This window comes from Chiloscyllium plagiosum, chromosome 42, assembly GCF_004010195.1.
Source record: "Chiloscyllium plagiosum isolate BGI_BamShark_2017 chromosome 42, ASM401019v2, whole genome shotgun sequence".
Classification (NCBI taxonomy): domain Eukaryota; kingdom Metazoa; phylum Chordata; class Chondrichthyes; order Orectolobiformes; family Hemiscylliidae; genus Chiloscyllium; species Chiloscyllium plagiosum.
The window spans coordinates 15,374,229-15,389,835 of NC_057751.1; the positions used below are offsets into that span (position 1 = coordinate 15,374,229).

The 15,607-nt window shown below is 41.2% G+C and overlaps 2 protein-coding genes across 2 annotated transcripts; both read left to right on the plus strand.

The window, feature by feature from the left end:
* Positions 1 to 12,703, plus strand: LOC122543173 (WW domain-binding protein 1-like). The gene is made up of 4 exons (XM_043681594.1): positions 1 to 225; positions 7,317 to 7,419; positions 8,329 to 8,490; positions 9,268 to 12,703. Exons 1-4 carry the CDS (start codon positions 16 to 18, stop codon positions 9,903 to 9,905), a joined length of 1,113 nt encoding a protein of 370 aa, XP_043537529.1. The 5' UTR covers positions 1 to 15; the 3' UTR covers positions 9,906 to 12,703.
* Positions 12,704 to 13,993: 1,290 nt separating this feature from the next.
* LOC122542979 (profilin-2-like) lies at positions 13,994 to 14,416 on the plus strand. Its single transcript, XM_043681123.1, has one exon. The coding sequence runs from the start codon at positions 13,994 to 13,996 to the stop codon at positions 14,414 to 14,416; it is 423 nt and encodes a 140-aa protein (XP_043537058.1).
* The last annotated feature ends 1,191 nt before the right edge of the window (positions 14,417 to 15,607 follow it).

Genomic DNA, 15,607 nt, shown 5'->3' on the forward strand with positions numbered 1-15,607 from the left:
CAGCGCGATGATCCAATGGGACGGGGCTGGCGGAGCGTGCCGGCCACCTTTGGGCGGGCCCATGGCCGGCGGTGCGGTGGAAGGCTCGGGCGGAAATTTGAACGGAACCTCAATGAGCGCCGGCGGAGGCGGCTCCGAAACATGGCGAAGATGATCGTCGGTTTCCTCCTCTTTATCTCCCCGGCTTTCCCCGTCGGGCCGTCGCGGATGGAGCTGCAAGCCGAGGTATGGCCTGGCGACCCGGCGGGAGGTGAAGTGCCTGCCGGCCGGCCATCGCGCTCCAAAAAAGTCCGAGGCTTCGGCCATGGCGCTAGGCCGCGACTAGTAAAGGAGGAGGATGGGAAAGGCAGGCAGGAAGAAAGAGACGATCGAGGGTTTCGGGGTCTCCTTATCCTTCCCCTCCTGGGTCCTGTGTTGTTTTTGGGGGGTCACAGCAGCAGCAGCAATTAGCCCAGTCTGCAGATTGATGCCACAAAGTTGATTTTTAAAAGTGCGAGCTGAAAGTTGACACTTGCAAAACTGGGTGCCGCAATCACCACTTGCATTTCTGTAGCACCTTTTCAGCCCAGTCAAAGGTTCTGAAATATACGTGTCTCTTGTGAAGGGTGGATGTTGAGAAGATGTTCCCACTGTTGAGGGGATCTCGAACTTGCTGAGATACAGAGTAAGGGGGGAGGGGGGGGACACTGATTTAAAGCCGAGGGGAGAGAGAATGTTTTCTTCCCTAAAAGGATAAGTCTGTGACTTTCTCTTCCCCCTGCCCTCCTGTGGAAGCTTAAAGTACTTAAAGATAGGCAGGTTTTTGAAATGTAGGTAGGTTGAGAGCAATGAGGAGTTGGCACAAAGGCTGAAAGCTGGTCACATCAGCCAGAGTCATGGACTTAGAGAATGGTGGGGCAGGCTTGAGGAGTGAATAGCCCTCTCATTCCAAGGACTTTACAGAAGTCATACAGCTGTGCAGCATCAAAAAAAAAGCACCCTTTGGTCTAACCCATCCATGCCCAACAAATATCCTCAATTCACAAAGGCTGAAAGCTGGTCAGATCAGCCAGAGTCATGGACTTCGAGAATGGTGGGGCAGGCTTGAGTGAATAGCCTTCTCATTCCAAGGACTTTACAGAAGTCATACAGCTGTGCAGCATCAAAAAAAAAAGCACCCTTTGGTCTAACCCATCCATGCCCAACAAATATCCTCAATTAATCTGGTCCCATTTGCCAGCATCAGGCCCTTTTTCCCTCTAAGCCCTTCCTATTCATGTACCCAGCCAGATGCCTTTGAAATGTTGTAATTGTCTCAACCTGCATCACTTCCTCTGACAGCCCACACCACCCTCTGCGTGAAAAAGTCACCTCTTTAAACTTTCCCCTTTCACTTTAAACCTATGCTGTCTACTTTCCCACCCTAGGAAAAAGACCTTGGCTATTCATCTTACCCATACCCGTCATGATTTTATAAACCTCTGTAAGGTCACCCCACAGCCTCCAATGCTTCAGGTAAAATAGCCCTAGACTACTGAGTTGAAACTTTGACTCAAAAAAGCACCATTAAGCCATTAAGTGACCTCGGAAATAAATGGCAAAAGAAGCTGGGCCAAAGAGAAAGATCTTAAAGAGTGAGTTTAAAGAATAGAACATTTTGGAGAAATCTAAGAGGGGTGCAAGTTTTTCTGCCAGTTGTGGAACACTTAAAAGTAGGGGACAGGTGAGAGGCCAGAAAGAAAGAAACGTGGATCATCATCCTTTTAAGGTTTGGGCCACTAATTCCTGAGGCTGTAACAAGTTCCTGAGTTTTATTAATTGCAGCAGAGTACAAAAGCAAACAAGTTTTTTGTTTAAACCAGTCAATCTTACAAAATATCTAAGCCCAGGAGACCCAGGTTGACTGATACTAAAGCACTGATTTGCAAATACAAAACAGCTTTCTGTTTGCAACGTACGAAAGCTAGAAAGTTGTGGTAAACCTTTACAATGTAGTTTTGACTTCGGTCAGAACTATTGTGGTCAGTTCTTGACACTGCACTACTGCCACATCTTGCAGTTTGTGGGGAAACACGAACAGCCAGGATTGTTATCTCTGAGAAAAGGTGAAAGGGAGATGTGAGATACTACATGTGGGGACTTTAATGAGGGTGAATAGCGAGAAACTGTTTACACTGGCAAGAGGATCAGTAACCAGAGGACACAGATTGGAGACAATTAGAGAAAGGACTAGCAGTCAGATTTGGAGAATCTATTTACAAAGTAATTTTGTGATCTGGAATCCCACTTGTTTCCAAAGGAGAGACAAAGAATATATACTGGAGAAGGAAATAATTGAGGGGGTGAAATAAGTAGATAGCTGTTTCAAATAGAGAGCTGGTAAAGTGGGCTGAAAGGCCTCCTTTGTGCTGTCTTGGATTAGATTTGTCACAAACATCACTCAGTTCTATTATTTTATGTTACTTGTCGTGTGATGGGATGTTGTCACTTTAGTGAGACAACCATCTTTGAAAGAAAAGTTGCAAATGACTTTATTTCCGGCTTTCACTTTTGTTTGAGTTTAGAAAGAAAATAGTCTGTTCGAAAAACTTAGTTTCTTCCTCAGAGGGTTTTGAAGTTTGACATTTCCTTAACCTTAAATTAAAGCATGTCCCAAATGAGCACTGTTCCTACTCAGTACATTCTGCATGTAATGGTATAAAGTTGCCCTGCGGACAAGGTGGATTTTTAACTTCAGCATTTCTGTAAACTTCCATGGTGTCAGAACAGTGTACGCATGCTGGGCTGGGAGCCAAACTCGTTTGAAGTACATTTCCACTTTTGCGTAATTGAATTGCACAGCTTACTAACTCCTCCAAGTTTCTGTAATTCATGTCCATAAGCAATGGCTTCTGTGTTGTCCACACCTAATGTCCACTTTCAGATGTTTGACCTGTGATTTAGGCTTCCCATCAAAGATTTTCTCACGCACCATGTTCTAATTTGTAATGAATGTCATGGACTATTGCAGTCGAGTCACATTTATAAAATTCTCCGTTTTTAATATAATTTCTACATCTGTGTAAAGCAAAAGTCTTTGCCATTTGAATTCAGTGTCGTGTTGGGATTGTGTGAATGTGTTAAGGTTTTGGTGTTCCCAGGCACGTGCTGCCTTTTTGTTTCCTACACAGTAGATAGAGATTGCCATTTGTGGTTGCTGCTGAACAAGGCTTATCGTTTGATGTCGATAGTGTACACTGCAGATCCAGTGCAACAGTGGTGACAGAAGTGAATATTGAAGGTCATAGTTGGAGTACTCATGCAGCCAATTGTGTTATTTTCAATGATGTTCATCTTCTTTAGCATTGCTGGAGCTTCACTCAAGAACAGCTTAGAGTATTCCACGAAACTTATAAAGATGGTGGATAAGCTTTGGGGAGTTAGAATTACTCACCACAAAATCTGATCTGCTTTGGTAACCACTGTTTTTAAGTGGTGGAGGTTGCAGATTGAATCTGATATGGCTGGTAAGTCCAATGCATAATCAAACCCAAGTGGTAGCAAGTCATCCTTTGACCCTCAGACTGCTGAGACAAAAGGAGCAGAATAGACTTTATATTCTCTGGGATCTAAAAGAATGAGAGAAGATAGTGTTGTACGTTTCAGTGCTGAGGAAGCCTTAGAAGTGATGCTGTGAACCTGTTTCTCTTGGTTGTAGGTATCACAATCTGATACATAAAACATCAGCCATTTTGGACTTGATGAGAATTTCTTCATTTCAGAGGATTTGGATCTCTGGAATTCCTGCGATGGGTGATTGTTCAGTCAGTGAATGTATTCTCGACCTGAGGCTGATAAGTCTAAGGAAAGCAAGGGATTGGAGATCAGCAAGAAATTCAGTCATGATCTTTTGAAATGGAGCTGCTGGCTCAGAGTGATCTACTCCTGCTCCTATTTCTTACATTATTGAAACATGGATGTTAGCGGAGGGACTGGACTGATCTTGGCATTCTTGGATGGGGGTAAAGAAGCCGATCAGAGGTCTTATTCCAACTTCCTACTGAGCTAGCTGTGCTGGAAATGCCTTAGTATGGGTTTCTGGCTTTGTTCTGAAGTGCTTTTTAGGCAGTAACAATGTTCTGATGCATCTTATTGTTAAGATATTGTGCTTATGCTCCCTTTCGTAAGGTACCAGATGCCGATTCATGGCTGCAGTTGTGTGGTTTACAGGAGAGCATGGTCACAAATTGAAGAGAAAAAGAGGAAAGCAAATGAGTAAACAGTGGGATGATATTGCAGCCAGTAATCCACCTTCCTGAGATCAGACAAGTTAAAAATAGCATTGGATGGTGGTAATTTAATCGTGGTTCTAATGACTAGTGAACATCAGCAGACCCTAGAGATCAAATTACTGCCATGAACTTGCCATGGGTCACTTTAGTCAAATTTCTGACTTTGAACAAGGCAAATTGCTGAGCCCAACCACAATGGAAGTGCTCCAAGTCCAATAATACAGACCTTTTGCTCTCTGACAATCTACAAGTAGATTGCTGTTTAATAAAATAAACCAAGGATGTTTAAATTAGATACAGGGAACTGCTGTTGTGTATAATTGTCAAAATACTCCCCTGAACAACAGTATTTTAAAATATAGTCCCGTGCATTAAATGCAGAAATTTTCCTTCACCTTTCTTTAAAAAAAACCAGAATCTTTGCCACCTGGAGAAAAGGATATATTCACCCTTGATCCCTGTTGGATTGATGTACAGTCAAGCAAGTTACTAAATAAACATCACAAACTTGAGACTTTATCGATTCTTTCCATTCACATATTGTGTTGATCAATTGTTTGGGAATCATGACTTCAAAATAACCTTGAGATGAGTAACAATGTACTGGGATCCATTTTGTGCTGTGCAGTCGTAATCTGAAAACTTTTTTTCCTTTCATTATTTCATCGTGTTAATCAGGTGCTGTTTGAACATTACAGTCGCCACTCCACCTCATGTACCTCCTCCAGTTTTTAATGACTGACAATATTCAAAGCTTATGCAGATCCATTTCATGGTTATATTCTGGTACAGCACTCAGTTTTGTAGCGCTCAAATATACTTTATCAATTTTAAAAGTTCTTGTTGGGGTACCTGTGTCCAAAGGACCTAGTTCAACTTGCCTGCAAACAACTGCAATTTACAGACAGCAAATGGCGATTGATGAGTGCTGCTCGTGTCATGTTGTATTTGCAGAAAAGCTTCCAGGAACTACTTCTAACATATGATTTGCACTTAACTGGTGCAAAAGTTTGTGTAAATTTATGTCAATTTTGCACAGAGTAAGTTGAAAAATAACGAGGTGATTGAGGGAAAACACCAAGTGAGATCTTTTGAAGCCTTGAGTTTTCAAATAGACGTTTTACTTGTTGACAAAACCGACAGGCTGACTGCCATGCAGTAGTTGAAACAAAAGGCCGTGGCTTTAAAGAACAGCTTTTCTTTGGGCAGGAAAGTGTCTCAAGATCCAAGACATTAGATGGTGCAGGTTGAGAGAAAACTTGACATTAAAGCAGGCGATTGCAGGGCAACCTTGATTATCTGAACATCAGTTATTCAAATTTCGGATTATCCAATCTCAAGGTCCCGCAAAAACACAGTCCATTATCTGAACAAAATACTCAGTGTCCTTTTCATTTGGATAATCGAAGTTGTTCTGAATAGACCCAGTGGTGGTTGAGTGAAGGGCTTGGGGTTTAAAGTCAACGGCCCAGAAATTAATGTAATTCAGCAAGGCACTGTGTGAACATTAATTGGTACAAATTAGAAGAGACGCAGCGAGTTTTGGATGCGCTTGAATTTATGGAGGGTGGAATCTGGGATGGCAGCCAGCAAAGCATTAAGTGAAAATAGCACAGATCAAGTGGAAGATAAAGTGAAGCAAAGCTGTGGAAGGTTGAGGAAGTAGTGGATTGATTTGTAACAGCAAAGTTCAGGGTTTGCAAAGTCAGCGTGAATAGAATGCAAAATAATTAAAGCAAAATGCTGGAAATCTGAAATAAAGCCAGAAAATGCTGGAGAAATGCTATCCAGCTTTATTAATGGTTATAGATGTGGTAATAGTTTACAAAGACAGAGGATCTATGATGGTAAAGGTGAAAGTGAAGACAAATAAGAGAGAATGGTTTCCAATATTCACTGATATGGAAGTCAGCAAAAGATATTGGGTGGTTGATTTTGGAGAAGAGAAGAAATGGGTTGCATGGGAAGCTGAGTTCAGGGGATACGAGAGCATGTCGGATTGAAACTAGAGGAAGAGCAGAGTTCAAGGAAGGGAGAGATGTGGCAGAAGCAAATAACCGTAGTCTTCCTCTTTGTGACAAGGAGCTCACTGTTGGAGGACAGTGTACAGGGAAAACCAGGTTTACTGAGAGAATGAAGCAGAAAGCAATTGGGCAGAAGATTGTCCTTCATCCACTCCACAATTTGTTTATATACTGCAGTCTGTGCTCATGGTTATCACAGAATGAGGACATGGGCTACCACGGGAATTACCAAGTTTTGAGGAGTGAGTTAGCGCTAATGGGGGTTTGGTTGGGGTGATCAACAACTACAGAAGTGCTGTGGCAAACAGAGGGCTAAAGGATAGAGAATAGGAGTTAAAAAGTACAACAGTGTATTGTGGAAACCAGGCCAGATCTATAACTAAGTACAGTTGGAAGAGAAATGAGCAGTGATGGCTGAGGGCAATGGGAAGTGGAGATAAATGAGGATGGGGAGGGGTGGTCAGGCAAGATGGCAAGGCTGTGAATCTCAGGCGTGAGAAGGTCAATGGAGACTGGGTGTGCTTGGTGTGATGGTCTACAAGAGAGATTGGACATGAACAGCAATCCTACATGAGGCATCAAAGAGTACCTTGATGCACTCTAGTGAGAATGCTGACAATTTTATTTCCTGTCACTTCACATGAAAGCAACCACTAATGTCTAGGTTATAACGTGCTTGAATGGTTACTTCCATTGGGATGTCACACAATGATGGCATATGGAACTTTTAAATGTTTGTGTCTGCAAGTTTCAACTATTCCTTTGTCGTCCTGAAATTACTGATTATTAACTTTTTGGAATTTTTGTTCCTCCCACTCGTTAAAGGTGTAAGACATATTTCATTTGGATTCAATTCTTCTTTAAATTTTGGCTTTTCAAAATCCTGCTGAGTATATAATCAAGGTATGGGCTTGAGCTTTTAAAATGAGCCTGCATGTACAGGGTAACATCTCTTTATTGGCAACCATTTTTCACATTTTTACTTCCTTTTCTAGCGTGTGATGTACTTGTGGCCGTTTATTACTCTTTCTCATCTTTCCAGGCTAAAGAATTATGTTTTGGAGTGAACAACGAGCCTTACTGGTGTGAGACAGGATACTGCTGTGGAGAGACGGAGTGCTGCACCTACTATTATGAATTGTGGTGTAAGTTTTTAATATGCGAACAAAAACTGATTTTGGGATTGCATTTCTCACAGTCTTTGGCACAGGTGGAAGTTTCCTTGTGGCCTAGAATAGGACTTGTGAATGATGTGGCAGATTCACTCAGCTCCATCTGTCACAATTAGCATCTGTTTGCTTTCTCTCTCAGTACTGTTGCTGGACCCAAATATCCTATGTAGGCTGGCTGTTCTCCATGTTATCCACTTGCAGAAGAGGATGCACTAGTGCAGACATCGAGGAGCTGGATGATAGCCCATCTGAAATTTGAAAATCTGGTCAAAGTATTGAACTACTTGCTATCCAATACAGGAATCCCTGAGGACAGTGTATTAGAACAAGCACTATCTGCACGATCCAGAGCTTATTGCAAGTCTTTTAAAATAATATCACATTTTCCAGAGAAGAGCCAGGAGTTCTCCAGTTCTTGATGTTTTGATTGCAGGGACAATGCTGGCCAAGGCACCAAGAGCTTTCTGCTGTTCTTTGGAGAATGCTATAGAATCTTTGACGTCCAACTAAGACAATACATGAAGCCTTACTTTCCCACTTCCAACATCCCAATAGCAGTGAAACCCATTTGGCAACACTCACCTGCCCTCAAATTGCCAGTGCTATCGTCTCTGGGTGAGCTGCTCCAACAGATTATTTGAAATAAGGTGATTCTGTATCCTGCAGCCTCTACACAGATGACAGAAGTATTAATTTGTTTTTAGATGGCATCATGTGTTTGATTAATTTAATTGGCTCTAGTTGCAAGGTGTGAAATGAAAATTAATGATTTGAGCCTCATACATTAAAGGACTTGCAAAGATACGTTTTGCCTGCATTGTATTGGCTCACCCAAGTATATTGCAATTCTGAGTACCTCTTCGTTTTGCTTGACCGTGGCAGGGTTCTGGCTGGTCTGGACTATCATTATTATGCTTAGTTGTTGCTGTGCATATCGACACCGGCGTGTAAAACTGCGACTGCAGCAGGAGCAACGTCAGAGGGAAATCAGCTTGATGGCCTACCAGGGCGCTAGTACCTACACAACACAGCCACTGGATTTAAGTGAGTAGACCTTGTACGTGAGATCTTTGCAAGGGGGAATTGGCAGTAACTAAATCTCCAATTTATTCTGTGGAACAGAAAATCTTGTAAATATTTATTTTGTCAACTTTCCAGAACGTTGACTGCCATTGCTCTCCTCTGCCTTTCCCCTTAGCACTCAGGTGTATTGCATTCAGTCCATTTTCTCCTCTGCTTCTCACTGACAATTTTTACTTGAGTATGACCAAAATATATGTACTAATTTCTTCCATTCTCCAGCAATTTCTAGCACTACTTCACTTGCCATTCTGTCTCTAAGGTATGGAGAACATCCTTCTATATGTCCACATGTTAAACGTATTCAGCTTATCAATAACTTTTGTTTGCTGTTCATGTGTCAGTCATGTAGCATAGATAATAAAATGTAGCTCCTCATTCTTTTCCTGAGATTCCGATTTAGTTCCTTCATTCTGGCAAAGTTGGTCATACATCAGGTCAACTTAAAAGTAAACGCATACTTATGCCTTGGGTGCACCCCTTTTCTTTTGTTCCATTTCCCATTCTAATAAAATGTATATTTCAGGATTGTTGTGGAAATTGTTCATGACTGTGTTCCCTTTTGGTGCCAAATCTGTTTTACAAGCGTTTGAAGCTGATATTAGGTACAAACCTTACCACTACTTTCCTGCTTCATGTTGATAAGCACAGACATGATTCAGAGCTCAGTGTGGTAGATAGCACATGCATCTTGTCATTCATACTCCATTCACTGTTTGTTTTTTCCACCCCTCCTGCTAGGGTTCTGGACAAACTGTAAGCTCCCAGACTATGAGGAGGTGGCAGGGCACCCACCAACACCTCCACCTCCCTATACTGAACTACAGCAGCAGAATGCACAGACCTCTAACCAAGAAAATGTGGTTGTCGAGAGCCAGCCTGATTTACAGGAGTCTGTAAACTCACTTGTGGCAGAGACAGCAACACAAGAAGCAGAGTCTAGCTCATCCACTCATGAACAGGAGCATGACCATCAGGTGTCTGATGATCCCACAGATGCATCACCCACTTCTCCACCTGACAGAGAAAATGGGGACATTGTCCAAGATGAGGAATCTGCTGCACTCTCGACCTCTGATTTTAAAATGTTGGAAACGGATTCTGACCTGTGCGATCAAGGGGAAGGGAAGGAAGAAAGCTCGAGGCACAGGCGGATCACAGGAGACTCTGGCATTGAGGTGTGTGTGTGCCAGCTGGATGAGGACCCTTACCATGAGGAAATGGGCCTGATGGGCAGTGTTGGTGCCTCCCAATGTTGCGAATCCCAGTCATCTTGCAGCTCTCACCTTCACGTGGAACAACTCTCCAAGCAGGCTATCACTATGTGCCCTAAGCTGCATACTGCTAAGGAACGAGAGGAGGATGGTGACATTGTGTAGCATGTGCCACTGCTCCCAGTACGTAAAAATGAAACACAGCTGGTGCAATCCATGACTGCTGACTGTTCAGCATTAATGCTGGACTTATGGAAAACATTGGATAAGGGGCCTGAAGTGCATCAGGTGTAAGATGCAGATGGTAGTCTATAGATGTAGAAGTTTGGGATCTGCCAGGTTTCACAATCAGAGTTGCCTACTCTTCTAAGCCAGATTTCCTTCTAACGTTTTCTAAAAAATGACTGTAGCACTACATCTCGCTTTGATAATTTTCAAATCTTTGTCTTCACATACACTCGCATCAAAAACGTTTGACTTTTAATTTCAATAGGAGTGGGAAACAGTTTTTCCAAAATAAAAAAAACCTTCTCCTGAGAATATGCCATTTTGAGGAGGATGGTATGGGCCTGTGGTCTCGCCCTCCGGCAATGCTCTTGTGCAGGTTGCTTTAGTCAATAGTATCACTTTTATTACCTCCGCTCGACACATGCCACACCTATTTGGAGCTCCTCACAGAAAGGACCGCCAAGGATTTACAAATCAGTACGTAGTAACTCTATGCCTGTGGTGCAGCACATTGACTCATTACTGCCACGTGCCTCTGGTATGTCGTCTTCACTTAATTTATTAGCAGTGGACCTGTTGGATGCAACGTGCTGAGATCGGCGTTTTGTTTTATCATGGTATGTTGTGTAAACTGCACTAATGCATCAATTATTTCTAAATACAAGTTTACTTTTTTAAAAGTTTAACTTAGATTTGGGCCTACCAACTATTATTCCTGTGGTACTGTTGGTAGAAATGTAACTGAAAAACTTTTTGCCAACGAATGCTGAAGTGAAATACAAAGCCTTTATATTCATGTTAAGTTGAGCACCCCCAGCAAAAAAAGCCAAACATAAAGGCATTCACTTACAGGATACTAATGCTGTTTGTCTGAGAAAATAAGACAAGATGCACAGTTTATCTGCCCAGTTGAAATAAGCTTGCAGTTCTGAAGGGTCACAGACTTTGAAATGTTAACTCTGCTTTCTGTCCTCAGATGCTGTCAGCTAGCTAAGTTTCTCGAACAAACTCTGCTCTTGTGAACGTGGGCAATGGTTAGATTGCATTTTGAGCTGTCGGGGAAAATACTGCTCAATAGAAGAATTTCACTGGGTGGGAGGAATCAGCAACAACACATATTGGTACCAAGTTAAAGTGTATTGGGTTAAAGACATTGCTTTTCTCCTCTGACAACACAATCTATATTTCTGCATTTTAAACCAACCTGTTGAGTACAGTGTTGTACAATAATATACAACCTTTAAGTACCTCTAATTAATTGCTTCAGTGTCAAGGAAAATACAATAATTGCAAAAAGAGTCACCTATTACATATGAGCAAGGAAGAAAATAGTCTTGTAAGAGAAATGCTAGAGAATACTGGGGATGTAATTTGTGTATAGGACTGTCTGCTCTCCCACAACAAGGAGAAAAGCATCATGAGCCATACTGAAACTGCTGCTAAAAATTATTAAAAACTCGAGGAAACTAGAGTGTAAATTAAGCAAAAGGGTAGTCCGCTTTGAAGCTGGAAAAATGCATGCAAAGATTGAAGAAATGTATTCTGAATTGGAGTGAAGCTCAAACCAAATGGTTCTGAGTTTCATAACACATTGGATGAGAATAAAGGACAAATGTGCGACCAGTGCCTTGCAAAGAACTGGACTGAACAGACGATGTTTTTAAAAAAAGGCATCTTTGCAAGGTACAAGTGGTAGCAAATGTTGATTCAAGTGGAATCTGAACTCATTGAATGATAGGCTGGATAATTTTGGTAGAACACTGCTCACAGAAGGCCAGTATCATAGTTTGAAAATGTTTTTAACCAATACTTGAGAATGAAACGTGGCCATACTTTGTTCTCTTCATATCTATTTTGACTGAGAATAAAGACTTCAAGACTCATTCTCTGCTTTAAAGAACCAAATGTTACAAGCCACATTTTGAAAGCAAAGAGCAGCTTCCAGAAAAAACCCTTCAAATAAACAAACAGAACTAGAGAGAGTATTTTGTTTACTTTCCCTTATATCTGATATGTTAGGCTATTGATGATAAGATAATAAAAACTTTTAATCACAATGTAGAAAGTAGTTCATGGCAAAACCATGCTGAAGGTGAGCAAAATATTTAAAATTCCAGGTTGAAAACTCCACCTTCAGCCACAAAGCAAAGTAGTGATGAGTGGAGGCCTTTGAATTCTGATGTTACAGAGATGTGGGAAAACAAGCAATGCAAGCAAGTCTGAACTTTGAATTGACTCAAGAGAAGTGAAAAGATTGCTTCACAAGAGAGAGAGAGAGAGAGAAATAGCACATTCAATCAGAAATTAAAGTTGTTTCTTTCCTCCAATGACGTCAAGATTAATGTACTTAGATGTTGGGATGGAAAAGAGTGTTAGACTCCAAATTCCTCTATAAATCTGTTAGCAGATCAGCAAATACATGGAGCAGTTGGGACAGAAACCGAGATTGCAAAGGAGAGAAAAAGATATTCAGATCCTCAGACAGTGTCTTTTTACATAGGTAATCAGGTGTTCCTTTTAAAATACAAGCTTGAGGGAGATTGTCATTTTTTTTTGCCGTAGTGGAATGCAGTTATATTTTGATGCCTTTTTAATAAGAAACATTTTAATTTTGTAATACTTTGATAGACACTGATAGAAAATGCATGTTCGAAGGTGTGATGTACAACAAAATTTCAATCTCAAAACTACAGTGAAGTCTTTCATATATAAAATAAAACAGTTATTTGCTGTTTTGGATTATGCATTTCTTTAGCTTTGAACCACACTTGGATACAGTGGAAAAGTGGATTTTCTGATCCTGCAAACTAAAATCAGTAAACTTCAAACTATCATGTACAGGATACAGACTAAGTCAGACTCAAAGGTTTGGGGTTGGGGAGGAATTTCCCTGACAGTAATGTTAAGCCTGCAGTTCTTAAAGACAGGTTTGCAGACAGCCTTATTTCCCCCTGAAAGATTGAAATTATCATCCATCAACTGTCTGTTAAGGATTGTATGGTGTTTTCATCAAATAGACAAGAATATCCTTTGGAATCACTCCCATCTTCAAAACTGTGGCAGATGTCACTTATAGGAAAATCCTACTTAAAACTGGCTCTGCATAAAATTAGATTTCAGCACAAGAGATAGCCTATTGTCAAGTTGTATCCCTCTAACCCTGCATTTCCCATGGCTAATCCACTGAGCCTGCACATCCCTGGATGTTGGATATGGATTCTGACCTGTGCAATCAAGGGGAAGGGAAAGAAAAAAGCTCGAGGCACAGGTGGATCACAGGAGACTCTGGCATTGACCAAACTTGCACATCTTTGTGCTTGCTTCTCATCAATCCTACAAAAATATCAGTATCCTCCCCTGCTCAACTCTACTTAGAACCTTTTACTTTTGGCATCTGTCACAGTCCAAGTGATGAAATATCAAAACAGGAAGCAGATCAAAATTCAATAAGTGTCCTACTGCTACAGTAATGATTTCCCGAGTTCCTACCACAAGTTGACTGAATTCTCAAAGAGACAGTGACCATTAATGGAGCAATGAACATCAGGGATGCTAAAGCGGTCAGAGAGAGAGAAGCACAGAGATCTTAGATTATGGGGGTGGGGGATGCCCTGGGGGAGTTTCAAAAACAGGATGGGTATTTTAGTTTTGAGCATTAGCAGACCTGAGACATACATCAGACATCGAAAACAACACAATCCTTTGAATATTTTGTTTCATTAAATCATAAACATCAAATTGTTTAGAAATATATTGTGATGTCACAGTAACCCTGGTTGTCACTGTGTTTGTGACACCAAGAGTTTAAAATTGACCTAGATACTTGCACATTGCATTTTCTTTCCTAGCTTTATCTTGCACACTTGTCTCACTACTCTATTTCTTTCCAAGTGTGTTGTTTACTGCAACAGAACAATTTCGAGCAATTTTGCAAGAAATTCAATCTCAAAACTGAAACGTGTCACTGACCTTGGTACTCTCTCAATTTAAACCTGACCCCACTGGGTTCAGCTTCACAGAACAGGATGCTGGGCTGGGACGAATATGTGAGAAATTTGCTTGCAGATGGACTATGCCAAGATGCAGCAGTCTTTGCTTGCTCGTGTCCCAGGTTGCTGGCTGCCAAACAGCAAGGGCTGTTCGAGCAAATGAGCCCTCAAGAAATCAAAGCCATTATGAGCAGTGACCGGAAGACCTTCCTTGTCAAAGGGCTGACCATTGGTGGTAACAAGTGCTTTGTCATCAGGGATAACTTTCACATGGATGGAGATTACACCATGGACATCAGGTTGAAAAGATGGGACAGCAACCATCCTTGCCACAGCATAGCCATTGCTCGGTCCAACAAAGTCTTCATCATGATCATGGGTAAGAGAGGGGTCCATGGAGGGACACTCAACAAAAAGGCATTTCAGATGGCAAACTATATTAGAAGGTCTGGCTGTTAGGAAATCAGTCATTAAACCTACTCCGGTGGCTTCTGTGGATGCAATTGAGTTCCGTCAAAGCCATCGCAATAACACCTAATGCTGTTTCACTTGTCACAAGCATCCCATTTCATTCATTATTGACCAGCAACTATTGGAAACTCTGTTACCAGAGTAGGAATCTCACACTCAAAAATTATTTGTGAAGATCGTTTTAAATCCATACATTTTAGCCCTTACATTGTAGAAATTGAGTTTGCAATGATGAATACAACAGAAACATAATTGCATTTATCTCCAATAAACAAAGTTTGAAGGCTCATTGTTTCACTTTTGAAATGGTGAAAAACTGATGTTTCGCAAAAGACAAAAGGTACAACTATCGCTGCATGAAGTATTTACAGTAAAAATTAGGAATCACTAAAATGTGCAAAGACCCAATTACAACTTGCCATGTAAATGAGGCATTGAAACAATCTTAATTCTCTTTCAATCACACATCTAATATTGACCTTCATGTTACGCCAGTGACCAGTCAGTTGGAACCAAGAGTCAAATGACTGAAGGAAAGCAGATCATGGCTCAGGACACACGGCACTTCTCAACAAAAGGATGATGTATCTCTGAAAGCAAGATCACTTTTGCGCAACAATAGATAAGTTAACCAAGGCTGGATATCATCCTGGCAAAACAGCCAAACAGAAAATCTCATCCTGACTCAGCACGTTAGTGACTGGCTGAGCTTTGATTATTAACAGAAAATTCTTTCACAAATTTCACCCAGGGGCGGCTGCCAGTTTTTAAATAAAAATGAACCATAACTATTTTTGCGAATGAGTTTGTTTCTCACCTTCCAACGGCTGAATGAGTAATTGTAATAGACAATGCCATTGAGATTTATCACAGGGCTACTTCTAAATGATATGTGGGGCACAGCTCGATTATCTGTTTCTCAGTATTCTAAGCGCAGTTAGTTTCTGAACTTGAGGAGGAAGAATAAGGAGAGATAATACAAATGCAAACGTTTAAAAAGACCGCAGGAAGCATCTGAAGATGTAGGTACGCCAATCTTCGAAGGTGACAGAACAAGTTGATTATACTTCTGCACAACTTCAGAGTACTCTGGCTTTATAACAAGAGGCATAGACTACAAACATACAAATTAGCAGCAAAGGCAGCCCACTCCACCATTCAGTCGGACTATGTCTGATT

What these genes read in the sequence shown, in the direction of transcription:
- LOC122542979 (XM_043681123.1), top strand. Translation starts at nt 13,994, where the DNA reads ATGCTGGGCTGGGACGAATATGTGAGAAATTTGCTTGCAGATGGACTA.
- LOC122543173 (XM_043681594.1), top strand. Translation starts at nt 16, where the DNA reads ATGGGACGGGGCTGGCGGAGCGTGCCGGCCACCTTTGGGCGGGCCCAT. An exon ending in GGATGGAGCTGCAAGCCGAG is followed by an intron (nt 226 to 7,316) that starts GTATGGCCTGGC and finishes TCATCTTTCCAG; the next exon opens with GCTAAAGAATTATGTTTTGG. An exon ending in AACACAGCCACTGGATTTAA is followed by an intron (nt 8,491 to 9,267) that starts GTGAGTAGACCT and finishes CCCTCCTGCTAG; the next exon opens with GGTTCTGGACAAACTGTAAG.